General features: G+C 44.5%; 2 protein-coding genes across 4 annotated transcripts in view; one reads left to right on the top strand and one right to left on the bottom strand.

Moving 5' to 3' along the window:
• Positions 1–2,406: 2,406 nt before the first annotated feature.
• Positions 2,407–27,348, top strand: part of LOC311108950 (abl interactor 1-like) — a 36,120-nt gene continuing 11,178 nt past the window's right edge. The window contains exons 1-3 of one of the 2 annotated variants that reach the window (XR_014610563.1): positions 2,407–3,165; positions 5,108–5,299; positions 5,513–6,347. Coding sequence is in view for 1 of the 2 variants with exons in the window: in XM_084151728.1 (XP_084007854.1) it covers positions 3,105–3,165; positions 5,108–5,299; positions 5,513–5,688 (429 nt within the window). In the remaining variant the exon portion in view is untranslated. Of the gene's footprint in view, positions 3,166–5,107; positions 5,300–5,512; positions 7,175–27,348 lie in introns of those variants that run through there. The other variant, XM_084151728.1, reaches the window with a different exon arrangement.
• Positions 8,207–18,714, bottom strand: LOC311108948 (all trans-polyprenyl-diphosphate synthase PDSS1-like). 2 transcript variants are annotated; one of them, XM_084151725.1, is made up of 11 exons: positions 18,531–18,702; positions 15,295–15,350; positions 15,055–15,184; positions 14,721–14,851; positions 14,000–14,141; positions 13,762–13,873; positions 13,210–13,319; positions 13,025–13,105; positions 12,778–12,891; positions 11,424–11,504; positions 8,207–9,085 (listed from the first exon to the last, which is right to left on the bottom strand). In XM_084151725.1, exons 1-11 carry the CDS (start codon positions 18,681–18,683, stop codon positions 8,945–8,947), a joined length of 1,251 nt encoding a protein of 416 aa, XP_084007851.1. In that variant the 5' UTR covers positions 18,684–18,702; the 3' UTR covers positions 8,207–8,944. The 2 variants fall into 2 exon arrangements, with proteins under 2 accessions (XP_084007851.1, XP_084007852.1); XM_084151726.1 differs by lacking the exons at positions 8,207–9,085; positions 11,424–11,504 and adding an exon at positions 11,990–12,227 and having other exon boundaries at positions 18,531–18,714.

Raw genomic sequence — 27,348 nt, 5'->3', positions numbered from 1 at the left:
CTTTATGTTTTTTACCCCATATGTAACTCTGTGTTGTTGTTTTATTGCACTACTATGCTTTATCTTGGCCAGGTCGCAGTTGTAAATGAGAACCTGTTCTCAACTGGCTTACCTGGTTCAATAAAGGTGAAATAAAAAAATAAAAAAAGTACTGGAAAATTCAAAAGGATTTAGAATAAAATGTGAGAAACTCAAGCTGTCGGCAGCCACCTGTGCCATTTTGAATTGAGATTCTCCTCAGCTCTCCCCTCTCCCGTTCACTTGCACTGTGAAAGACCGGCTGGCGTCAAATCTTACAGTCACAATGTTAACTGGCATCGCAGAGGGTTGTCATTGGATGTTAAGATCCATCAGCACTAAGAGGACACTGGGCGTGTCCCAAACGGCTCCTTATTCTCCATAGGGCTCTGTCTAAAGTAGTGCACTATAAATGGAATAGGGTGCCATTTGAGACGCACTTACAGAATGTAGGAGGAGGAAGCTTCTCTAATGAGCCGGAACCCTCGTCCCCCCCAAATCATTTATAACTGTGGCGTTGTATAAAGCCGTTATTAAATAAACACTTCCTCTTGTCATTATGTCTAGTCCCGGTTATACAGGACGTTCTGTAGACACTGGAGATGTAGAGGCCTTTTATCTGAAAAAGATGATGCTTTATCTACTCTCCTTTTTTAGTGACATCATGAACCTTTGGCTGTTCCACAACGTTGACCTTTATGCCGCTGTTAATGAGCCACTTATCCAAGCATACGGGTCGGGTGTATGGAGGCAGCATCGCATGCTTCCTTCAGTAAAGATCATGATTTAGGCATGGGGTTGACCTCAAGAGCCTGTAGATTAAGAGCCAGCTTAAACCAGCATTATCAGTAGCCTTTATGGGATGGAAATTGAAGGATGAAATATTGCCCCTATCTATCCATGTCAAAAATATGGCATATCATCCTTGTTTGATTTCAGACACAAACCGTCTATGATTGTTAGCCACAAGATACATTTAGACATCAGTGTGGACAATTGCAACACGTTAGCTAGAGGGGGCCCTGACCCTTGACCCTGACCTCTCTAAGGTCAACAGGTTATTTTAAGATGGTGGCACCATAGAAATTTAATCTATAGAACGGGCCCTCCCCATTCAAGTCAATGATAGCATAATGGGTGGACTTGCAGCCATTGTGAGTGTGCCCATGAGTTTACCCGTCAAATTGCCAGGGTAAGAGGTTCCAAGGCCTGTCTATAGATCATATTTCTATGGGTGGCACTCTTCGCGCCACGGTTTGTGAACTAAGAACCAGGGTCGTTAGGGGTGCAGACAGCGCCTCTCTCTGGCCGTATGCCGATGCTACAATCATCTAAATCATCTCATTGTGATTAGGAGCATGAAATGGCAACGTGACAACAATCAAACCTCATCGCTTTATAATCCCTCTGTACAACAACCAAATACCTTGGGGAAACCTGCACTCAGTCTCTGGCCTCGCTGAACTAAAAACCACAAGCATAGACTCTATTTCTATCATTTGTACACATGACATAGTAAACTTATTTCCTTGTAGAAGTGCACAAAACTCATGACTAACCTTTCAGTGTGTGTGTCTCTAAAATTCTTGCAATGATAGTATTGCATTGACTTTAGGGTATATTGACTTGAGTTGGGGTACTCTGTTTCATATTGGGTTGGGGTACTCTGTTTCATATTGGGTTGGGGTACTCTGTTTCATATTGGGTTGGGTTGGGGTACTCTGTTTCATATTGGGTTGGGTTGGAGTACTCTGTTTCATATTGGGTTGGGGTACTCTGTTTCATATTGGATTGGGGTACTCTGTTTCATATTGGGTTGGGTTGGGGTACTCTGTTTCATATTGGGTTGGGTTGGGGTACTCTGTTTCATATTGGGTTGGGGTACTCTGTTTCATATTGGGTTGGGTTGGGGTACTCTGTTTCATATTGGGTTGGGTTGGAGTACTCTGTTTCATATTGGGTTGGGGTACTCTGTTTCATATTGGGTTGGGGTACTCTGTTTCATATTGGGTTGGGTTGGGGTACTCTGTTTCATATTGGGTTGGGTTGGAGTACTCTGTTTCATTTTGGGTTGGGTTGGGGTACTCTGTTTCATATTGGGTTGGGTTGGAGTATTCTGTTTCATATTGGGTTGGGTTGGAGTACTCTGTTTCATATTGGGTTGGGGTACTTTGTTTCATATTGGGTTGGGGTACTCTGTTTCATATTGGGTTGGGTTGGGGTACTCTGTTTCATATTGGGTTGGGGTACTCTGTTTCATATTGGGTTGGGGTACTCTGTTTCACATTGGGTTGGGGTACACTGTTTCATTTTGGGTTGGGGTACTCTGTTTCACATTGACTTCACATTGTTGGTGACTGATATGTCTGTTCCTGTTTGTTTCTTCCTTCTCTCTGTCCTCTCTGTCTGCTGTATATCCTCTCTGTCTGCTGTATATCCTCTCTGTCTGCTTTATATCCTCTCTGTCTGCTTTATATCCTCTGTCTGCTTTATATCCTCTCTGTCTGCTTTATATCCTCTGTCTGCTTTATATCCTCTCTGTCTGCTTTATATCCTCTCTGTCTGCTTTATATCCTCTCTGTCTGCTTTATATCCTCTGTCTGCTTTATATCCTCTCTGTCTGCTTTATATCCTCTCTGTCTGCTTTATATCCTCTCTGTCTGCTTTATATCCTCTCTGTCTGCTTTATATCCTCTCTGTCTGCTTTATATCCTCTGTCTGCTTTATATCCTCTCTGTCTGCTTTATATCCTCTCTGTCTGCTTTATATCCTCTCTGTCTGCTTTATATCCTCTGTCTGCTTTATATCCTCTCTGTCTGCTTTATATCCTCTCTGTCTGCTGTATATCCTCTCTGTCTGCTTTATATCCTCTCTGTCTGCTGTATATCCTCTCTGTCTGCTTTATATCCTCTCTGTCTGCTTTATATCCTCTCTGTCTGCTTTATATCCTCTCTGTCTGCTTTATATCCTCTCTGTCTGCCGTATATCCTCTCTGTCTGCTGTATATCCTCTCTGTCTGCTTTTCTCTCTTTCGTTTGGTGCGTTTGTGGCGGCTTCCCGTGTCTATAGCTCCCCCTCCTCCCCCCATGCCTCAGCTGACTCCACAGATACCTCTGACAGGCTTTGTGGCCAGGGTGCAGGAGAACAGTAAGTCTACAGGCTCAACACACACTCTCCCTGTTCCCCAGATCACGCTCCCTGTTGCCCAGATCACTCTCCCTGTTCCCCAGATCACTCTCCCTGTTCCCCAGATCACTCTCCCTGTTCCCCAGATCACTCACCCTGTTCCCCAGATCACTCTCCCTGTTCCCCAGATCACTCACCCTTTCCCCTAAATCTGACTATATCAACCCCCATCTGTCAATCACACAGCATGCTTTGTGCCTGTTCACTCATCTGTCTGCCTGCCTGCCTGTCTGCCTGCCTGCCTGTCTGCCTGCCTGTCTGCCTGCCTGTCTGCCTGCAGACAGCTCTTATCTATTGTCTGTGTTAATAAGTAGTGTTCTCAAACAGACGCTTATTGCCGTCGAGACCCATTGCTTTCTCCAGTGTGCAGATACTGAGAACAAATAGTGAAAAAAGTGGCTCCATTCCAAGATTATTCAGGAGAATATATAATGGAGTAAGCAGCTGAATTGGTATTCTACAAAGTACCACGTGTGTGATAAGGCATATGTTAAGTATAATTTAACCAAAAAAAATGCACCGTATGAGCGGCGCATATGGAAGGACTAAACGTATTGTGCGTAGTACTGTGTGATCAACAGAGAAATAGTCTGCATGCTTTTGTGTAACTTTAAAAGAAGCTTAGCCTGCTATTGTTAAGACAGATTTATGTCTGCGTTAAACAGATTTATGTTACCGGCAGAATTAAAACACCACCATTTTTATAGCCGTTTTCTTAACAGTACGAAGGCTGTCATTTCCAGTCGAGAGAGTAAAACAGAGAGCACTGACGTAGTATCCTGAGTGGTGATTGGATTAGCATCCTCTGATAAAAACACCACCTCAGAATGGCTCCGCTCTTATTCCCTTTGGCACAACGTAGAAATGGTCATCATGTTTGATTTTATGCAGGTAAGCCTCCACGATCGGATCCACGCATCCTACTGTAGCTTCTGATTCAGAGGTCCTCCCCTGACTATATAGGCTGCAGTCTATTGTACTGGACTCATTTGTAGGCGTTCGCTTCTGTAAATAATTAAAGAGAAAAAATACTCTTCCCTGTAAATCAAAATACACTTCCTTGGACTTTTTGGGTCACAAGATGGAGAAGGGTTGTTGCTTTGGAACATGGACTGATAGGAGGATAGGGCTTTCTGCCTCCAACTGAAACTAGTTGCAGCTCTGGATGGTCCAATCCCAAATGGTCCCCTAAGCCCTAAGCCCTACACCCTCTGCACTTGTGGAGATCTTAGAAGATGTTACAGGTATAAGCAATATGGTAATAGCTCCACCTTGCACTCTGATAGGCTAGGTGGAAGTTTCACCATATTGCTTCTTCCAATCAAATCCTCTCAGATCTCCACAAGTGCATAGGGTGAATGGCTTAGGGGTCCATTTGGGATTGGACCGGTGTGTGTGTTTGTGGTGATAGAGCCGCATCCCTCTAGGATAGTCACAAGTTCTCTACTGTCGTTGCTAACTGAAGTAAATAATGAATGATATTATACAACAAAACACAAGAAGAGAATTCAAATCCAATGGAAATAGAATGTCAAAACAAGTTTGCGTTGCGTGCAGCATTACCTTGGTGGCAAAGAACACGTGTAACCAAATTAGGTGTCTTAACAAGTGACCTGGAGGAATGAATCTCAAAAAGGTCAATATCCGCACGCCAACAACTCGCTGTCACACATTTTTATTTGGTCCTTGACCGACTAACCATCGGCGCCTGGCATACATACAAACCACAGCATGTTGCTCTTCCACGATTGCATGGTTTTGCATGGTTCTGTCTACCGTTGGGCTTGGTGGCATGTGAAGCCCGCCTGTAATGTACAACGGGACCCGTTCCTTCCTCCCAGTTTCAGGCAGCATTCCTAATCTCGTTCCCTCTCCCCCTCCTCTACTCATCGGCGTTTGGCAGTTGCGGACGCCCCTACTCCGCCTCCCCCTCTTCCATCCGATGACCTGCCCGTGTTTGATGAAGCTCCTCCTCCTCCTCCTCCTCCTCCGCCGCCAGTTGACTACGAGGAAGAGGAAGCGGCTGTGGTGCACTACAGTGACCCGTATGCTGAAGGAGACCCCCAGTGGGCGCCCAAGAGCTACATAGAGAAAGGTACGCCTCGGGGCTCAATACCGACGCCGCTCCACTTCTCTTCCCTACCATACACTTCACATGTATTTATTTAAAACGACACTGAACTAGTCAACTACTTAAGCACATTTTGACACTCACAATAAAATACGTTAACCTTCAGGCAAACCGTTTCTTACCCGTTGTATCCTAATCCAGTTTGCCTAATCCCTCTGATGTTTTGCGCCTCCTCAGTGGTGGCCATCTACGACTACACGGCGGATAAAGACGACGAGCTGAGTTTCATGGAGGGAGCCATCATCTACATCATCAAGAAGAACGACGACGGCTGGTTCGAGGGAATCAGCAGCGGAGTCACAGGCCTGTTCCCCGGCAACTACGTCGAGTCCATCATGCACTATGCTGACTGAAGGGACCCTACTACACTCTATTGATTCAATGTTTCTACTACAGATCAATTAAAACAGAAATCTGACCTTACAAAGCATATGGAAGTGCTTTTGGATATGACAGAATGTTTTGGTCTCTTACTGATTGCAAATAAAATACAAATATCTATTTACTTTATTTTGGTGTTGTTACGTGTGGGTTGGGAGACAAAAGTATATAAAAAAAGGAATAGGATAAGGCTGATGATGTCACAAGGACTGGGATGTTTTCAAAAGACCAGGCAGTGGAGGCTGCTGATGGGAGGACAGCTCATAGTAGCTGGAACGGAGCCAATGGAATGGCAAACCATGTTGTTTGATGTATTTGATACCATTCCACTGATTCCGCTCCTGCCATTACCACGAGCCCGTCCTCCCCGGTTAAGGTGCCACCAAACTCCTGTGAGACCAGGGTAACACTAGCTGAAGGCCATCCTTCCTTTAAGTGCTCTGCCCTGTTTACATATGCATAACATAACATCTGACCCAACTGTTAATCTATTGACCTACAAATTTTTCATGCACTTATCTTAACGTATGAATGTCTTCATGAGTGTATCACGTGTATTATGCTATGTGGAGCAAATGTCTGTCAGGTAGGTAGCTTAGTGGTTAAGAGCGTTGTGCCAGTGAACCGAAAGGTCGCTGGTTCTAATCCCGAGCCGACTAGGTGAAAAATCTGTCGATGTGCCCTTGAGCAAGGCACTCAACCCTAATTGCTCCTGTAAGTCGCTCTGGATGAGAGCGTCTTCTAAAATGTAAAGCACATGTCGGCATTAGGTGATCTTGTGTAGACCTTTAGGGGAAGTGTTACTACTGTTAATAGTATATAATGTGAGTGGCAGCCTGTTGGGTGTCTGTAGTGTAAATTCGGTGAATGTCAATTACATTATCTCAAGCAGGCTACACACAACACATGTAAATGTCCCAACAGAAGATTGTTTGATTTTCTTCATAATATTTTTTTTATTTTACTTTTTTGACAATACAAAAACATATATATAGACAACTCAACATTTACATACATACATTTTAACGAACATTAATGACCTCACCCTTGCTCAGACCCACACGTTCCCACCGTAACCCCATCCTGCCCGTCGTCTCACACACCTTCTAATTTCTCATCTCCAGCGGTTGCTAAACTTTGCCATATAGCTTCAAACTGCGCTATTCTGCCTCTGTAGCCCAAACTGTTTCAATATTTAGATAAATAATACTATAATAATTTGATTCATCCACTTTTTTTTTTTTTTCTCAAAATGATTGACGAGAAATACTTGTTTGATTTTCTACAAATCAAGGTTATCATAAATCACAAGCCTGATCGATTTTGGATGTTAAATGCAAACTTATTGAGCTTTTTATGAATAACAAAACCTTTTATTTCTGTTTTTATTTCAGTCATTGCTGAAATTAAGTCTGTGCGTAAAGCATGCAAAATCTAATAAAAAATGTATAACCTCTACGTTTAATTATGCTTCCATTTTGTTGTAATATTTACATTCAATTTAGGCTATTTTATTGTTTTGAATTGATTAAATTGTCATTTATTGGTCTTATTTTCAAAATGCTCTAATTTGTATTTAAGTGTATTCAATAAGCGTATTCAATTCAATGAATTCTTCCATATGGTAATGCGGTGAAAAGCAAAACCATTATTTTGTGACTCCCAGTTTGACAGACACATTCCCCTTTTCACTATTAGAGTTCCATATCCATTTTAAGAAACGTCATAGTTCATGTCTTATCTGAAAAAAATGATTTATCTGTAGTTTTGATAGAAGTATATAAATGTAAACAGTAATGGATTATGATAGATTGTTCTTCATGCCGTGTTAGTGGGCTTAGTTTTCAAACTGTTGTTTTGTCATGATGTTCATAACAAAAACTGCCCATTTGACTATTCCGTAATAATGGAGACCAATATGACATCTCATTTACCGCCTCAGTCTTCACATAGATGGAGCAACAACGATCAAATGTAAAACCCAGATCACATCGTTTTAGAATCGTCATCGTTTTTTTTAAACCCGCAAATGGTTTGGTTTTATAACTCAGGTCTGGATATCATCGACACCAAGTTGTTTTTTCCCTTTTATTGTTCCAAATGGGCCCCACCCACTTTGTCTAGACTCACTTATATAGCTGTAGGCTATTTATCCCTTAGGGATGACTATCGATCGATTCATGACAATTCAATGTTGGCGTTCTCACTGGTTTAAGGTTACGATGGAACACGGCAGCCTTTCTCAACAGTTCCTACATGATTGTCTTTCCTGTCCAGACTCGCATGGGAATTTAACTGCGTTTGTCACCGTTTTACCATTACAGCATACCGCAGCTGTTCCAGGTCAATGGGTAGAAATATCAGAGCTCTGCCCTTAATGTGTCTATATATTAATTGAAAAATGTACACACAGTCTTTTATAATAAAACCATTCTCCTATGTACGACCTCGTGGTGTGGTGATTGGGAATGAAAACAATGGGTAGAAAGCTTGACTTAAAAAAATAAAATAAAAATGTTTTAATTTGAGTCATTGTGGATGTTAAGGCCTTGTTGTTATGAAGCACTTGATACAGGAAGCACCTACAATATAAACAACGTTCTCCAAATTGGTGTGAGTCACCATGACAAAAGTTTGGCATTTGTGCGGTGCGGACGGATCTTCGAGCAATGTCTTAACACACACCTATATCACAATGATACTCCATCTGCATGTACAGTACAGGGAAAATAGGGTAAAACAGTGATTTTTTTAGTTTTTTTTTTACAATAATCCTGTAGGGTCTCTGTGCATACAGGTCTGTGTCCAATCCTCACTGACATGCCATTTGATGGTTTTGTTGAAGTCCAATTGAAGAAAATGTGGGGGTTGTTACAGAAAACTGTTGAGGCAGGGGACCTGCAGGACTGGCATTGAAAAACCACTGGTGTCAATAACATATTCTTTGTTCTGTGAGCCCCTAAGTGTTTCCCAGAGGGGATAAAGAAGCCATAGGTAATGTGAAGCAGTGCATCTCAGAAGTCAGTCCCGAAGAACCTGTGTATGCACAGTTTAGTTCCACCTTCATCTTAGTTACATACAAAAACCTGCATAAACAGTGCTCCATCAGGACCCCCCCTGGGAATATCACTGATGAAACATTAAACCACCCATCACCATCTTCCCCCTCCATACGGGGCATTCCACAGGTACAAGTAGCTGCCTGAAGTGACGCCTGGGGGTGGGCGCTCACCTGTCACGGGTGAGGACCGTCTGGGTGAGCCTGATGAGGGCATCCCGCTCCGGAGAGGGCCTGAGCAGGCTGATCTGCCGGACGGCCTCCTGACAGTAGTGCTGGGCCAGGTAGTTGGTCTGATCCACACCGTTACTCTGAGGACAAACAGGAGGGGGAGTCAGCGTGCTTTCTAACAGGTCACTTGTAATTACTACATGATCATAGGTCCAATAGTATTTCTATACTGCGTTTATATTCCGATGAAAGCAACAAAAAAAAAAGGTAAAAGCTTTTAATAGTTGCTCAAATAAAATAATGTTTTAATGGTGAGCGAGCGTTGAGCCTTCTCCTTGATCTTATTTATTGGTTGCACCTCGACTAACGTTGGTTGAGCGCCCTTCCACTTCTTTCTATATGGTGATTTTATACAAACACCTCCCGCCGTCTAGCTATAGCCAATGTTTCTGACCTCCCTCCCTCCCTCTAGCTATAGCCAATGTTTCTGACCTCCCTCCCTCCCTCCCTCTAGCTATAGCCAATGTTTCTGACCTCCCTCCCTCCCTCTAGCTATACCCAATGTTTCTGACCTCCCTCCCTCCATCTAGCTATACCCAATGTTTCTGACCTCCCTCCATCTAGCTATACCCAATGTTTCTGACCTCCCTCCCTCTAGCTATACCCAATGTTTCTGACCTCCCTCCCTCCCTCTAGCTATAGCCAATGTTTCTGACCTCCCTCCGTCTAGCTATAGCCAATGTTTCTGACCTCCCTCCCTCTAGCTATAGCCAATGTTTCTGACCTCCCTCCATCTAGCTATACCCAATGTTTCTGACCTCCCTCCATCTAGCTATAGCCAATGTTTCTGACCTCCCTCCATCTAGCTATACCCAATGTTTCTGACCTCCCTCCATCTAGCTATACCCAATGTTTCTGACCTCCCTCCATCTAGCTATACCCAATGTTTCTGACCTCCCTCCCTCCCTCTAGCTATACCCAATGTTTCTGACCTCCCTCCCTCTAGCTATAGCCAATGTTTCTGACCTCCCTCCCTCCCTCCCTCCCTCTAGCTATAGCCAATGTTTCTGACCTCCCTCCCTCTAGCTATAGCCAATGTTTCTGACCTCCCTCCATCTAGCTATACCCAATGTTTCTGACCTCCCTCTAGCTATAGCCAATGTTTCTGACCTCCCTCCCTCTAGCTATACCCAATGTTTCTGACCTCGCTCCCTCTAGCTATAGCCAATGTTTCTGACCTCCCTCCCTCCCTCTAGCTATAGCCAATGTTTCTGACCTCCCTCCCTCCCTCTAGCTATACCCAATGTTTCTGACCTCGCTCCCTCTAGCTATAGCCAATGTTTCTGACCTCCCTCCATCTAGCTATAGCCAATGTTTCTGACCTCCCTCCCTCCCTCTAGCTATAGCCAATGTTTCTGACCTCCCTCCCTCCCTCTAGCTATAGCCAATGTTTCTGACCTCCCTCCCTCCCTCTAGCTATACCCAATGTTTCTGACCTCCCTCCCTCCCTCTAGCTATAGCCAATGTTTCTGACCTCCCTCCCTCCCTCTAGCTATAGCCAATGTTTCTGACCTCCCTCCCTCCATCTAGCTATAGCCAATGTTTCTGACCTCCCTCCCTCCCTCTAGCTATAGCCAATGTTTCTGACCTCCCTCCCTCCCTCTAGCTATAGCCAATGTTTCTGACCTCCCTCCCTCCCTCTAGCTATAGCCAATGTTTCTGACCTCCCTCCCTCCCTCTAGCTATACCCAATGTTTCTGACCTCCCTCCCTCTAGCTATAGCCAATGTTTCTGACCTCCCTCCCTCTAGCTATAGCCAATGTTTCTGACCTCCCTCCCTCTAGCTATAGCCAATGTTTCTGACCTCCCTCCCTCCCTCTAGCTATACCCAATGTTTCTGACCTCCCTCCCTCTAGCTATAGCCAATGTTTCTGACCTCCCTCCCTCCCTCTAGCTATACCCAATGTTTCTGACCTCCCTCCCTCTAGCTATACCCAATGTTTCTGACCTCCCTCCCTCTAGCTATAGCCAATGTTTCTGACCTCCCTCCCTCCCTCTAGCTATAGCCAATGTTTCTGACCTCCCTCCCTCCCTCTAGCTATAGCCAATGTTTCTGACCTCCCTCCCTCCCTCCCTCTAGCTATAGCCAATGTTTCTGACCTCCCTCCCTCCCTCCCTCTAGCTATAGCCAATGTTTCTGACCTCCCTCCCTCTAGCTATACCCAATGTTTCTGACCTCCCTCCCTCCCTCCAGCTATACCCAATGTTTCTGACCTCCCTCCCTCTAGCTATAGCCAATGTTTCTGACCTCCCTCCCTCTAGCTATAGCCAATGTTTCTGACCTCCCTCCGTCTAGCTATACCCAATGTTTCTGACCTCCCTCCGTCTAGCTATACCCAATGTTTCTGACCTCCCTCCATCTAGCTATACCCAATGTTTCTGACCACACTCCATCTAGCTATAGCCAATGTTTCTTACCTCCTGGACATACTGCCAGGCACGAGCGACATCTCCACTGGAGCTGAACCGCCTCATGATCATACCATGCAGCTCAGGGAACTAAAGAGGGAGCGGTAAGAGACACTGTCACAGACTACGCAATCAGTCATAGGCATATTATGTGATCCCAGGACTCCCTGGAAAACAGTGGCAATCGTTACTGAGTGGACTATCCTGGCTTAATAAATAACATGCTATGAATGAGAGGAATAGACACTGAGTGTACAAAACATTAAGAACACCTGCACTTTCCATGACAGACTGACCAGGTGAAAGCCATGATCCCTTATTATTATTATTATTATTATTATAAGCCATTTAGCAGACGCTTTTATCCAAAGCGACTTAGTCACGTGTGCATACATTTTTACGTATGGGTGGTCCCGGGGATTGAACCCACTACCCTGGCGTTACAAGCGCCGTGCTCTACCAATTGAGCTACAATTGAGCTACAGATGTCACTTGTTAAATCCAATTCAAATCAGAGTAGATGAAGGGGAGGAGACAGGGTAAAGGAGGATTTTTAAGCCTTGAGACAATTGGAACAACATTTTTAAGTGCCTTTGAGCAGGGTATGGTAGTAGGTGCCAGGCGCACCGGTTTGAGTGTGTCAAGAACTGCAACATTGCTGAGTTTTTCACGCTCAACAGTTTCCAGTGTGTATCAAGAATGGTCCACCACCCAGAGGACATCCAGCCATCTTGACACAACTGTGGGAAGCGTTGGAGTCAACATGGACCAGCATCCCTGTGGAACGCTTTCGACACCCGAATTGAGGCTGTTCTGTGGGCAAAACAGGGTGCAACTCAATATTAGGAAGCTGTTCCTAATGTTTTGTACACTCAGTGTATATTTACGCAATAAGGCCCAAGGGGGTGTGCTATATGGCCAATACACCACAAACCCCTGAGGTGCCTTGTTATTATAAACTGGTTACCAACGTAATTAGAGCAGTAAAAATAATTTGTTTGTCATACCCGTGGCATACGGTCTGATATACCACGGCTGTCAGCCAATCAGCATTCAGGGCTTGAACCACCCAGTTTATAATGACCAGTCAGTCACTGTGATTCAATCTAGAAATAGCAAAATTAGACAGTGACCAGGAGAGTCAATGACTACGTCCCAAATGGCACCCTATGCCCTATATAGTGCACTACTTTTGACCAGAGCCTTGTGGGGGACCTGATCAAAAGTAGTACACTATATAGGGAATAGGGTGCCATTTGGGACGCATTCAGTTATTTCCCACATGGGAAGCTAAAAAGGTTAAAATGTTAAACTCTCACTTCCATAAAATGGAAGACGTGCACACACACACACACACACACACCTGTTGGCAGGCAAACAGCACTGGTCCAGTGGCCAGGCCCAGCTTGAGGTCTGTAGCTGAAGGCTTTCCTAGCTGGCTGGCACACGCTGTGAAGTCCAGCACATCGTCCACCAGCTACGACACACACAATTAAACAACTTAAAATATATTTTACACATTTCATTGTTAAATACATTTATTTAAAAAAAATGAAAAATGAGCACATTAAAAATGACACCCCATTGATTCAAGTATTAGAAAAATGTACCTGAAAGGCGATACCTATATTCCTCCCGTACTGAAAGGCTATTTCATGAACCTCTGGATCAGAGTTCACTAGAATGGATACCTTGAATGGAAGAGAACAACCAGTCAACACAAACCTATTCCGTTGGGCCCCAAAGACTTTCTGGAAGTCTGCATTGTTTGTGTGGAGATAGAATACATACATACAGCTTTACAACTGTTGGCGATGAGACTGGCAGTCTTCTTAAAGGTCTTCTCCAGGTAGTGTTTAAATCTCTCACTCTCATTTTGCTTGGAGCCCAGCTGCATGAATTCACCTGGAACATCAGCAAAATATGTTGGTGTGAACAGAGACAGCGTTTCCTATACACGTCGGTCATCCTAAACATTCATCACTCATTTTCCCCTTACAGAATCAGAAGCGTTGCATTACAACATCTAGATAGTAAAAGGGGGCAGGTAATGGTGATTACCAAACTGATAACTCAAAGTGTATTTCTGTTAGAAGGTATACAATAACTGAAAACAGCCAAGGCAACAGATATTTTTTTTTTTTTTTAAATCAACTGTTTCAAATTGAAAACGGACTGAATATATTGTGCAATGCGTCACAGGCGGGATCTGAACCCATGTCCCCCCCATGGGAGAAACTTAAGTCTTAACCATTAGACCAAGAGGTAATTACCTCTTTGCCCGAGGTTGACACTGATTTTGAAGTCGCGGGCAGGGCTACCTCATCACGAGCCCGACTGTCCTTACCTCTCACCAGATCCTCCATGACCTGAGACAGCACTGACACCACCGTGTTGTTGCCGATACGGGCCAGAGCCATGGAGGCTGCCGAGAGGATGAAGTCTCCAGCTAAAATGGCCTGGGAATAAGAGAATACATTCATATGATCTTACAACTACTAAGGGTGTATTCGTTTGTCATAAGATGCATTACAGAAAAGTGATAGTATTGCACCTTTTCAAGAAAACTGGCGTGACTGGCTAACCTTTCTCTCTCCCCACACTTCGTTGATAGTGGTCTTCCCTCTCCGCTTGTCCGAGCCGTCGATGACATCATCGTGGACCAGGCTGGCAGTGTGGATCATCTCAGAGATCATAGCTATGGACCGCTGACCTGGGAGCAGATCTCTGGAGAGAGAGAGAGACGGAGAAAGAGAGAGGGGGAGAGAGTGAGAGAGACAGAAAGAGGAGAGAGAGGGGGGGGGGGGGAGAGAACGACAGACGGGGAGAGAGAGGGGAGAGGGAGAATAGGCTGGTTGATAACACAGTTATAGCTTTCTCACATATTGGTTCATATCATCACTAATATGGGCAGGCTGAATGAATTAGTTTATTGCAACGATATAGTATACGCATTATTAATTTAGACCGTAATACAGCCCTCTCCTGTAATGACGTAATAAACAGCCTGTTTTCCCTTTCCAATCTGTGTTTTCTTCCAGACAGGTGTGACAAGTTGCTCCTGGTGTGTGCGCAAAATACAATTTCATTAGCATCGTTTCTCACCCAGGTCTGTCTCCTTGTAACCCATTAGTAGCCCCCTACAACCATTCAGATCTCACAAGCTTACATGATCTTTTGCTAGTGAAACTACAAAAAATATAAAAATAATAAAGATCACAGCGGTCAGGATGGTAGATCAGGCTACACACTACCATGCGTACTACCTACCTAGTTCACTAGGGTATACCAAGGATAATGTCTTACCCGTCTCGGTTGCTGTGACTATTGCAGGCCCGGGCCATCAGCACCACTATCGTGGGTCGGAAGGCCTTGCCTTTCCCGTCAAAGTAGTAGTCACACAGGGACTTCAGCTCTGACTTGGACACAAAAAGCTCCTGTGAAGCACAGATAAAGTATCTTTATTACAGTTATGTTATAAAAATCAGTAATAGTCTGAACTGTGTATATGAGCAATATGAGTTAGAAGCACGCCACTGTAGCCTTAATGCTACATAACAATAGTATATTTCATTTATAGCGCACTTTTCATTGAAAAACAAATCTCAGTGCTAAATGATGACTCAGTCAAATGACTTACCTTTTTGATATCGTCGTACAAATTACTCAAATCTTTTTGGGCTAGAGTGAAGGGGTCCTTCAACTTGGCGTCGCTGTGTATCCTTTCGCAACAAGGCTTTGGTGTGGGGTAAAGCAACCTTGATTTGATCCTACAGGGAAATAAAAACACATGTCAATTAATACACACATGAATTAAAACACACACACACACACACTTGAAATCAATCTACAGCATTTAACATTTCAATCTCAGACACACCTTGTCAGAATAGAGTTGCCTAGTGAGGTTGTGTGTACAGTCCTTGAGGACAGCCCCTGAAAGAAATCAATATCACAAATGAATAACCTGAACACCACAACATTTGCACATGTAACCTAAATGTGACCTTTAAGTCAGGTGAGAGGTGAGCATTTGACAGCTTTTACTCCGGTTTTTGAAGGACAGCTAGTTACACCGAAGTCTAGTTGAGAGGAGACATACAGTGGGGAAAAAAAGTATTTAGTCAGCCACAAATTGTGCAAGTTCTCCCACTTAAAAAGATGAGAGGCCTGTAATTTCCATGATAGGTACACGTCAACTATGACAGACAAAATGAGGAAGAAAAAAAATCCAGTGTAGAATTTAATGAATTAGCAAATTATGGTGGAAAATAAGTATTTGGTCAATAACAAAAGTTTCTCAATACTTTGTTATATACCCTTTGTTGGCAATGACACAGGTCAAACGTTTTCTGTAAGTCTTCACAAGGTTTTCACACACTGTTGCTGGTATTTTGGCCCATTCCTCCATGCAGATCTCCTCTAGAGCAGTGATGTTTTGGGGCTGTCGCTGGGCAACACGGACTTTCAACTCCCTCCAAAGATTTTCTATGGGGTTGAGATCTGGAGACTGGCTAGGCCACTCCAGGACCTTGAAATGCTTCTTACGAAGCCACTCCTTCGTTGCCTGGGCGGTGTGTTTGGGATCATTGTCATGCTGAAAGTCCCAGCCACGTTTCATCTTCAATGCCCTTGCTGATGGAAGGAGGTTTTCACTCAATCTCACGATACATGGCCCCATTCATTCTTTCCTTTACACGGATCAGTCGTCCTGGTCCCTTTGCAGAAAAACAGCCCCAAAGCATGATGTTTCCACCCCCATGCTTCACAGTAGGTATGGTGGTGTTCTTTGGATGCAACTCAGCATTCTTTGTCCTCCAAACTCGACGAGTTGAGTTTACCAAAAAGTTCTATTTTGGTTTCATCTGACCATATGACAGTCTCCCAATCCTCTTCTGGATCATCCAAATGCACTCTAGCAATCTTCAGACGGGCCTGGACATGTACTGGCTTAAGCAGGGGGACACGTCTGGCACTGCAGGATTTGAGTCCCTGGCGGCGTAGTGTGTTACTGATGGTAGGCTTTGTTACTTTGGTCCCAGCTCTCTGCAGGTCATTCACTAGGTCCCCCCGTGTGGTTCTGGGATTTTTGCTCACCGTTCTTGTGATCATTTGACCCCACGGGGTGAGATCTTGTGTGGAGCCCCAGATCGAGGGAGATTATCAGTGGTCTTGTATGTCTTCCATTTCCTAATAATTGCTCCCACAGTTGATTTCTTCAAACCAAGCTGCGTACCTATTGCAGATTCAGTCTTCCCAGCCTGGTGCAGGTCTACAACTTTGTTTCTGGTGTCCTTTGACAGCTCTTTGGTCTTGGCCATAGTGGAGTTTGGAGTGTGACTGTTTGAGGTTGTGGACAGGTGTCTTTTATACTGATAACAAGTTCAAACAGGTGCCATTAATACAGGTAACGAGTGGAGGACAGAGGAGCCTCTTAAAGAAGAAGTTACAGGTCTGTGAGAGCCGACTAGGTGAAAAATCTGTCAATGTGCCCTTGAGCAAGGCACTTAACCCTAATTGCTCCTGTAAGTCGCTCTGGATAAGAGCGTCTGCTAAATGACTTAAATGTAATAATGTTTCCACCTCCATGTTTGACGGTGGGGATGGTGTTCTTGGGGGTCATAGGCAGCATTCCTCCACCTCCAAACACGGCGAGTTGAGTTGATGCCAAAGAGCTCCATTTTGGTCTCATCTGACCACAACACTTTCACCCAGTTCTCCTCTGAATCATTCAGATGTTCATTGGCAAACTTCAGATGGCCCTGTATATGTGATTTCTTGAGCAGGGGGACCTTGCGGGCGCTGCAGGATTTCAGTCCTTCACGGCGTAGTGTGTTACCAATTGTTTTCTTGGTGACTATGGTCCCAGCAGCCTTGAGATCATTGACAAGATCCTCCCGTGTAGTTCTGGGCTGATTCCTCACCGTTCTCATGATCATTGCAACTCCACGAGGTGAGATCTTGCATGGAGCCCCAGGCCGAGGGAGATTGACAGTTATTTTGTGTTTCTTCCATTTGCGAATAATCGCACCAACTGTTGTCACCTTCTCACCAAGCTGCTTGGCGCTGGTCTTGTAGCCCATTCCAGCCTTGTGTAGGTCTACAATCTTGTCCCTGACATCCTTTGAGAGCTCTTTGGTCTTGGTGGAGAGTTTGGAATCTGATTGATTGATTGCTTATGTGGACAGGTGTCTTTTATACAGGTAACAAACTGAGATTAGGAGCACTCCCTTTAAGAGTGTGCTCCTAATCTCAGCTCGTTACCTGCATAAAAGACACCTGGGAGCCAGAAATCTTTCTGATTGAGAGGGGGTCAAATACTTATTTCCTTCATTAAAATGCAAATCAATTTATAACATTTTTGACATGCATTTTTCTGGATTTTTTTGTCTTTATTCTGTCTCTCACTGTTCAAATAAACCTACCATTAAAATTATAGACTGATCATGTCTTTGTCAGTGGGCTAACATACAAAATCAGCAGGGGATCAAATACTTTTTTCCCCTCACTGTAGTTGAGGAGACATAGTTAGTTACACCGAGGTCTAGTTGAGAGGACACATAGCTAGTTACACCGAGGTATAGTTGAGAGGAGACATAGCTAGTTAAACCGAGGTCTAGTTGCGAGGACATTTTAGTAGGAAGTGAACCACATACACTTGACCAATGAAGTCTACCCACTGACAGTTCTGTCTAGTGATAACGTTAACCTACCGTCGCTTGAGCTAATAGGGTTAAACTAGTGAGATAAGTCAAGTGCAAAACTTGGTACATAGCAATCCCGAAATGACATGCACTGTCTTGACCTTTAGCTAAACTGAGACTACATAACAAACCAGCTAGCTAGATATGGCTAGAACTACAAACAATATTGTCATACTAAACAACAATCTTTAGCTAACGTTATGTCCAGAAAAGCAATTTCATTGATACAATATTGATTGTTTTAGTTAGCTTCTACAACTAGAATAAACTGGACTGGACTAAATCCCAATATAGCTACACCAAGCCAGCTGTAACTCATTCAATAAAATCAGCTTGCGGCTTCCAACTTCTCTACTGGTTGACCTTCCTCGGGTTGACAGCACGCCCGCCCGGTGAAATCTTACCACGTTACCTCATTTCTCCAGCCAGCGACAGTTCCCGTTCTTCGGAGCAACGAGGCAGCAAACATAGCAGAACTTCCATTAAAACACCATACGGTTTCTAGTAAACGTGTACAAGTAGCGCCTTTACTTCTCCTCCAACAGTGCCTCCACGGTACCGCCATGTTCCTCCGAACACATCTCTGGAGCGGGTTATAGAATGTGACGCCGGAAGTAGAGGACAGCAAATTGCCCTTGGTTGACGTCATGGCGTTTTAAAACAACCAGGGTTGCCCACATGTTCGCGGTTTTCCGGCCACGTTGAGCTACTTTGAAAACGATGTTGCGGGTGAAAATGTATTGATCGCGGGTTGTGGGGCTACTTATTTGCACCGCGTGTGCAAAGCTGTCATCGAGGCAAAGGGTGGCTATTTGAAGAATTTCAAATATAAAATATATTTTGATTTGTTTAACACTTTTTTGGTTACTACATGATATATGTGTTATTTCATAGTTTTGATGACTTCACTATTATTCTACAATGTAGAAAATAGTAAAAATAAATAAAAAGCCCTTGAATGAGTATGTGTACTAAAACCTTTGACCGGTAGTGTGTGTGTGTGTATATATATATTTTTCAAACAGAAATTTGCATCCTGTAGCACTAACTCCAAAAGGTTTTGGGACACTGTAAAGTCCATGGAGAATAAGAGCACTTCCTCCCAGCTGCCCACTGCACTGAGGCTAGGAAACACTATCACCACCAATAAATCTACAATAATCGAGAATTTCAACAAGCATTTTGCTACGGCTGGCCATGCTTTCCACCTGGCTACCACTACCCCGGCCACCAACTCTGCATCCTCCGCTGCAACTTGCCCATGACCCCCCCCCCCCCCCGCTTCTCCTTCACACAAATTCAGACAGCTGATGTTCTGAAAGAGCTGCAAAATCTGGACCCCTACAAATCAGCTAGGCTAGACAATCTGGACCCTTTCTTTCTAAAACTAGCCGCCGAAATTGTCGCAACCCCTATTACTAGCCTGTTCAACCTCTCTTTCGTAACGTCTGAGATCCCCAGAGATTGGAAAGCTGCCGCGGTCATCCCCCTCTTCAAAGGGGGTGACACTCTAGATCCAAACTGTTACAGACCTATATCCATCCTGCCCTGCCTTTCGAAAGTATTTGAAAGCCAAGTTAACAAACAGATCACCAACCATTTCGAATCCCACCGTACCTTCTCCGCTATGCAATCCGGTTTCCGAGCTGGTCATGGGTGCACTTCAGCCACGCTCAAGGTCCTAAACGATATTATAACCGCGATCGATAGTAGACAGTACTGTGCAGCCGTCTTCATCGACCTGGCCAAGGCTTTCGACTCTGTCAACCACCGCATTCTTATTGGCAGACTAAATAGCCTTTGTTTCTCAAATGACTGCCTCGCCTGGTTCACCAACTACTTCTCAGATAGAGTTCAATGTGTGAAATCGGAGGGCCTGTTGTCTGGACCTATGGCAGTCTCTATGGGGGTGCCACAGGGTTCAATTCTTGGGCCGACTCTTTTCTCCGTGTATATCAATGATGTCGCTCTTGCTGCTGGTGACTCTCAGATCCACCTCTACGCAGACGACACCATTTTGTATACATCTGGCCCTTCATTGGACACTGTGTTAACAAACCTCCAAACGATCTTCAACGCCATACAACACTCCTTCAGTAGCCTCCAACTGCTCTTAAACACTAGTAAAACTAAATGCATGCTCTTCAATCGAATGCTGCTGGCACCCGCCCACCCGACTAGAATCACTACTCTCGACGGGTCTGACCTAGAGTATGTGGACAACTACAAATACCTAGGTGTCTGGTTAGACTGTAAACTCTCCTTCCAGACTCACATTAAGCATCTCCAATCTAAAGTTAAATCTAGAATCGGTTTCCTATTTCACAACAAAGCCTCCTTCACTCATGCTGCCAAACATGCCCTCGTAAAACTGACTATCCCACCGATCCTTGACTTCGGCGATGTCATTTACAAAATAGCCTCCGACACTCTACTCAGCAAATTGGATGTAGTCTATCACGGTGCCATCCGTTTTGTCACCAAAGCCCCATATACTACCCACCACTGTGACCTGTACGCTCTTGTTGGCTGGCCCTCACTACATATTCGTCGCCAAACCCACTGGCTCCAGGTCATCTAAAAATTCCTTCTAGGCAAATCCCCGCCTTATCTTAGCTCATTGGTCACCATAGCAACACCCACCCGTAGTATGCGCTCCAGCAGGTATATCTCACTGGTCATCCCCAAAGCCAACACCTTCTTTGGCCGCCATTCCTTCCAGTTCTCTGCTACCAATGACTGGAACGAACTGCAAAAATCTCTGAAGCTGGAGACTCTTATCTCCCTCACTAACTTTAAGCATCAGTTGTCAGAGCAGCTTACCGATCACTGCACCTGTACACAGCCCATCTGAAATTAGCCCACCCAACTACCTCATCCCCATATTGTTATTTATTTTGCTCATTTGCACCCCAGTATCTCTATTTGCACATCATCTCTATCATTCCAGTGTTAATACTAATTGTAATTATTTTGCACTATGGCCAATTTATTGCCTTACCTCCTTAACTTACTACATTTGCACACACTGTATATATATTTTCTGTTGTATTTTTGACTTTATGTTTTGTTTTACCCCATATGTAACTATGTGTTGTTGTTTTTATCGCACTGCTTTGCTTTATCTTGGCCAGGTCGCAGTTGTAAATGAGAACTTGTTCTCAACTGGCTTACCTGGTTAAATAAAGGTGGCCAGAAGTAGCCGATCGTACATGGGCGCTAGATCGGGGCTTGATGTGCATTCCCGGTAATACACTCGTGCGCCCAGTGGACCGGCTAGTAAGCACCCTCCCTCCTTAACTAGCTTTAATGGCAAGAAGGCGTTAACGGAAAATATGCGTACTTTCTTTATGAAACAATTTTACACCACCACTCATATTTTCGGACAACTTTGTGGTGGAAAATAGTGTTTCTTAAAAGAATGTACGCATATTCGCCCCGTTTTTTTCCCTGCCTTCCTCGCCATTAAAGCTAGTTGAGGAAAATGCCTTTGCAGCCCGAATGGAGGATGCTTTACGTACGAGCCAGTCCACAGGGGACACGAGTGTAGGCCTATTACCAGGACTGCACATCAAGCCTAGACGATAGTGCACATCTAGCGCCCATGCACTATCGGCTGGCTAGGCTAGAAGATAGGCACTATTGTCAATAGGCGCTGAAGGTAGTTCGCGTCTATGAATGGTTTACAGTGAGACTTACAAACATATAAACTTTCAGAACACAACCCTTGACCAATAGACAGGGCCAGGGGAAATTTGGTTAGTTGGCCCACCGTCCATTTTCTAACGTATCCAACTATTATCAAAATGAGAGCGCTGAAAATTAGATTAGGCCTATTTTACCATTACAAATAGGAAACACTTTTCTACTGTCAATGAAAACAGGATCCTACGGAGCTATTTCACTTGGTTGTTTTAATCTTTCAAAACGATACTAACAACAAAGCACTCATCTTCAATAGTTTGTGCTTTTGATACCGCTCTAACCGTTCAATCAATTTGACAGATTACACCTGCGCGCCTCATCTGTTTCTTCTTCTGTGGATTTTTATCGCGGTTGGCAACTTTAAGGTGGATTACCGCCACCAACAGGACTGGAGTGTGGACCAGAGACAGGGAAGGTCTGAATCCTACCCAAATTTCTCGTCTCCCCAAGGAAACGAAAATATAATTAAATACTACATCCCCTTAAGATTTCCCCAGCAGTTCACTTAATCCTGGCTCTTCAACCCCATTACTCCTCAAATCTAATAACAATCGCTCCCTTTCCTGCCCATATGTGTGGCACTGAAATAGAATGTGTTCCACTGTCTCTATTTCCTCCTGACAATGATTCACCAGAGAACTGCATTACTCCTTCTCTCCCCTGTACCCATAGGAATCACCTGCCTTCCTCCTTCTCCCCCCCCCCCCCCCCCCCGTACCCATAGGAATCACCTGCCTTCCTCCTCCTCTCCCCTGTACCCATAGGAATCACCTGCCTTCCTCCTTCACCCCCCCCCCCTGTACCCATAGGAATCACCTGCCTTCCTCCTTCTCCCCCCCCCCCCCCCGTACCCATAGGAATCACCTGCCTTCCTCCTTCTCTCCCCTGTACCCATAGGAATCACCTGCCTTCCTCCTTCTCCCCCCTGTACCCATAGGAATCACCTGCCTTCCTCCTTCTCCCCCCCCCCCCCCCCGTACCCATAGGAATCACCTGCCTTCCTCCTTCTCCCCCCTGTCCCCAATAGGAATCACCTGCCTTCCTCCTTCTCCCCCCTGTCCCCAATAGGAATCACCTGCCTTCCTCCTTCTCCCCCCTGTCCCCAATAGGAATCACCTGCCTTCCTCCTTCTCCCCACTGGACCAATAGGAATCACCTGCCTTCCTCCTTCTCCCCCCTGGACCAATAGGAATCACCTGCCTTCCTCCTTCTCCCCCCTGGACCAATAGGAATCACCTGCCTTCCTCCTTCTCCCCCCTGGACCAATAGGAATCACCTGCCTTCCTCCTTCTCCCCCCTGGACCAATAGGAATCACCTGCCTTCCTCCTTCTCCCCCCTGGACCAATAGGAATCACCTGCCTTCCTCCTTCTCCCCCCCTGGACCAATAGGAATCACCTGCCTTCCTCCTTCTCCCCCCCTGGACCAATAGGAATCACCTGCCTTGCGGCCCCTACTACTGCTCGTCTTATTCCATCATTGACTGTTTCTACATCTGACTGAAGGTCTACCTGAGACGGCTCCTGACCCCACTCCGCTTTCCCAAATATCTCCTCAATCCATTTCCTACTGAATCTTCCACCCTCATTCCTACAGTACACATGATAGGATAGTGATCACTACCCCCTGCAGATTCCTCCAAAATCTCCCAAATACATCTGCCTGCCATTGAACTATAGATCAGTCCGTAACCCTCCCCAGAGCGTACTATGAGCATTAAAATCCCCCCACCACATTACCCGTCTCCTATCTTGACCTTCTACATTCTTAAGGGCCATCAACTCTAGTCTCTTACACGGGATGTAAAAGTTCACTATTAACATATTCCCCCCTCCCAACCACACCTCTACCACTACAAACTCCTGTTCAACTCCCTCTCCCACATGCCTACATGGGATCCCCCTCCTCATCTGGTGGTGGTCCTCTGTAGCTCAGCTGGTAGAGCACGGCGCTTGTAACGCCAAGGTAGTGGGTTCGATCCCCGGGACCACCCATACACAAAAATGTATGCACGCATGACTGTAAGTCGCTTTGGATAAAAGCGTCTGCGAAATGGCATATTATTATTATTATCTGTTTGTTCTTTCACCCCTTTTTTACATTTCACCAACATTTTCTTCCAGAAGATGTCACCATTTCCCTTGGAGAAACAGTGGAAAATGGACTGAGGGGATTTGATTAAGATGCCCCTGTTTGAACCGGGCTATAGCCAGTCATGTGACGGTGAGGGAGGCGCACCCTGCTAAAATTACATTTACATTTTAGTCATTTAGCAGACGCTCTTATCCAGAGCGACTTACAGTTAGTGAATGCATACATTATGTTTTTTTATTTTTAAACTTTTTTTATTTTTATATATATATATATTTTTTCATACTGGCCCCCCGTGGGAATCGAACCCACAACCCTGGCGTTACAAACGCCATGCTCTACCAACTGAGCTACATCCCTGCCGGCCATTCCCTCCCCTACCCTGGGCCAATTGTGCGCCACCCCATGGGTCTCCCGGTCGCGGCCGGCTACGACAGAGCCTGGATTCGAACCAGGATCTCTAGCGGCACAGACCACTGCGCCACTCGGGAGGTTAAAATCTAACGGTAATCTGCAACGCTTGGTCATATTGTTAACAATGCAGCACGGTGCATCGTTCAGAAATCTCTTTTCCACAAAATATATGTTTGAATATTCAAACTAGTTTTCATTAAAAAGGCAGATAAAGCGTTTTCATCAAAAGCATTCACTTTCGCTTGTGAAAACACTGAATTTTTTACTCATTGGTAGCCCAACATTACTCCTTAGTCCATTGATGTCCAAGGACCTTACATGTTCAGTTTAAAGGGAGAATTGGCTCTGGAAGACCAAAATACTCTCATCTAAACGTGAACCTATTCTCAATTACGGTCTGGTTCTAAAAACAGAAATCCCTCTACTTTCATATCACATGAAAACAATTCCACAAATGCAAAACGTACACTTACTGCACACTGTTTTAACACAGTTGCGGCCAACAGTATTTTTCAGGTGACAAGTTTGTGGCGTCTGTCTTCCGTTTACACACAGATAGCTAATTAGCACTCTGTCTTCCATCTGTTTTCAGTAAACAAGCCCTGTACACATGGAAATATGGCCGTGTGGGAACCCTAACCCTATAAAAGGTGTGGATCAATTTAACCGTTTTGATTTGTAAAAATTATTTCTCGCCGATATGAAAGATAAGGTCCGTATGCTTCCAAAACCATACCGCAAGCGAGGCGTGTTATGCCCCCGTGTACACTTGCACGCGGTAAATTCCCGCATCCCGCTTCAGCCGGCCTGAGTGGCTCGCTTGTGTAGCTATCTAGCTAACTTTACATACTGTATAGATGGCTAGCTAAGTGAATTACATTTGATCTGCTACCTAACTTCATATTAGCTAGCTATCTTGATTTATTTATCACTGTAAAAAAACAAACTCCAAATGCATTTGTATGTAGCAGAAAATGATGTCATGGCTTTAGAAGCTTCTGATAGGCTAATTTACATCATTTGAGTCAATTGGAGGTTTACCTGTGGATGTATTTCAAGGCCTACCTTCAAACTCAGTGCCTTTTTGCTTGACATCATGGGAAAATATTTTTTCTCAGCCAAGACCTCAGAAAAAATATTGTAGACCTCCACAAGTCTGGTTCATCCTTGGGAGCAATTTCCAAACGCATGAAGGTACCACGTTCATCTGTACAAACAATAGTACGCAAGTATAAACACCATGGGACCACGCAGCCGTCATACCACTCAGAAAGGAGACGCATTCTGTCTCCTAGAGATTAAAGTACTTTGGTGCAAAAAGTGCAAATCAATCCCAGAACAACAGCAAAGGACCTTGTGAAGATGCTGGAGGAAACAGGTACAAAAGTATCTATATCCACAGTAAAACAAGTCCTATATTGACATAACCTGAAAGGCCGCTCAGCAGGGAAGAAGCCACTGCTCCAAAACCGCCATAAAAAAGACAGACTACGGTTTGCAACTGCACATGGGGACAAAGATCGTACTTTTTGGAGAAATGTCCTCTGGTCTGATGAAACAAAAATAGAACTGTTTGGCCATAATGACCATTGTTATTTTTGGAGGAAAAAGGGGGTCGCTTGCAAGCCAAAGAACACCATCCCAACCGTGAAGCACGGGGGTGGCAGCATCATGCTGTGGGGGTGCTTTGCTGCAGGAGGGACTGGTGCACTTCACAAAATAGATGGCATCATGAGGAATGAAAATTATGTGGATATATTGAAACAACATCTCAAGACATCAGTCAGGAAGTTAAAGCTTGGTTGCAAATGGGTCTTCCAAATGAACAATGACCCCAAGCATACTTCCAAAGTTGTGGCAAAATGGCTTAAGGACAACAAAGTCAAGGTATTGGAGTGGCCATCACAAAGCCCTGACCTCAAACCTATAGAAAATGTGTGGGCAGAACTGAAAAAGCGTGTGCGAGCATGGAGGCCTACAGACCAGACTCAGTTACACCAGCTCTGTCAGGAGGAATGGGCCAAAATTCACCCAACTTATTGTGGAAGGCTACTGGAAACGTTTGACCCAAGTTAAACAATTTAAAGGCAATGCTACCAAATACTAATTGAGTGTATGTAAACTTCTGACCCACTGGGAATGTGATGAAATAAATAAAATCTGAAATCAATAATTCTCTCTACTATTATTCTGACATTTCACATTCTTAAAATAAAGTGGTGATCCTAACTGATCAGGGAATTTTTACTAGGATTAAATGTCAGGAATTGTGAAAAACGTAGTTTAAATGTATTTGGCTAAGGCGTATGTAAACTTCCGACTTCAACTGTAGCTATGTCAACTGCAGTTATTAAATTCCCAGTTTCCCTCCTTTTGATTTCTACTTCTCAGGTGAGGGTGATGTTCAGGTAAAGGTGATGTCTGTACAAAAACAAAACAGGCTTTTTTAAGAGTCACCCATACTGAAAACATGTAGAACAATTCAACACCCTATAACCCACACCTACACACTGGTGTATCAATCTGATTGATGGATTGTGTTGTGCAGTAAGCAGGCTCAGGTGTATAACTGTGGCTCCTTCCACCTTCAAAGAATAGGCCAGAGGACCAACCATGGAGAACAGTAAGACACTTCATTATTTATATAACTACGCTACATTGTTTGTCCTCATGTGTCTGTACATGTTTTTCAGTATAAAGTACTCTGCAGCCACATAGTGTGGACACCAGGTGAGGCCACACACACACAGATTCATGTTGAACACTGTCTCTTTAACTACCTTATTTTCTCAATAACAATCTCTCTCCTTCACTTCATCCCTCCCCCCCCCCCCTTCTCCTTAAATCCTCTAGGTTATATCAGCTGTGTTGGTGAACCCCTCCCGCATCTGGACTGGCTACACAGAGTTTACAGCAGGATCAGAGGTGAGAGGTCACTTGGTCGGATCAACAGGAAGTATTATTAAAGAGATGCTTTACTTTGAAATACAGAGAGATGTAGTACCAGAGTTAATGATACAT

Source organism: Coregonus lavaretus, assembly GCF_964263955.1.
Source record: "Coregonus lavaretus genome assembly, chromosome: 34".
Taxonomy (NCBI): domain Eukaryota; kingdom Metazoa; phylum Chordata; class Actinopteri; order Salmoniformes; family Salmonidae; genus Coregonus; species Coregonus lavaretus.
Note: the sequence above shows the minus strand (reverse complement) of the source record. Positions and strands in the feature narration are given on the sequence as shown.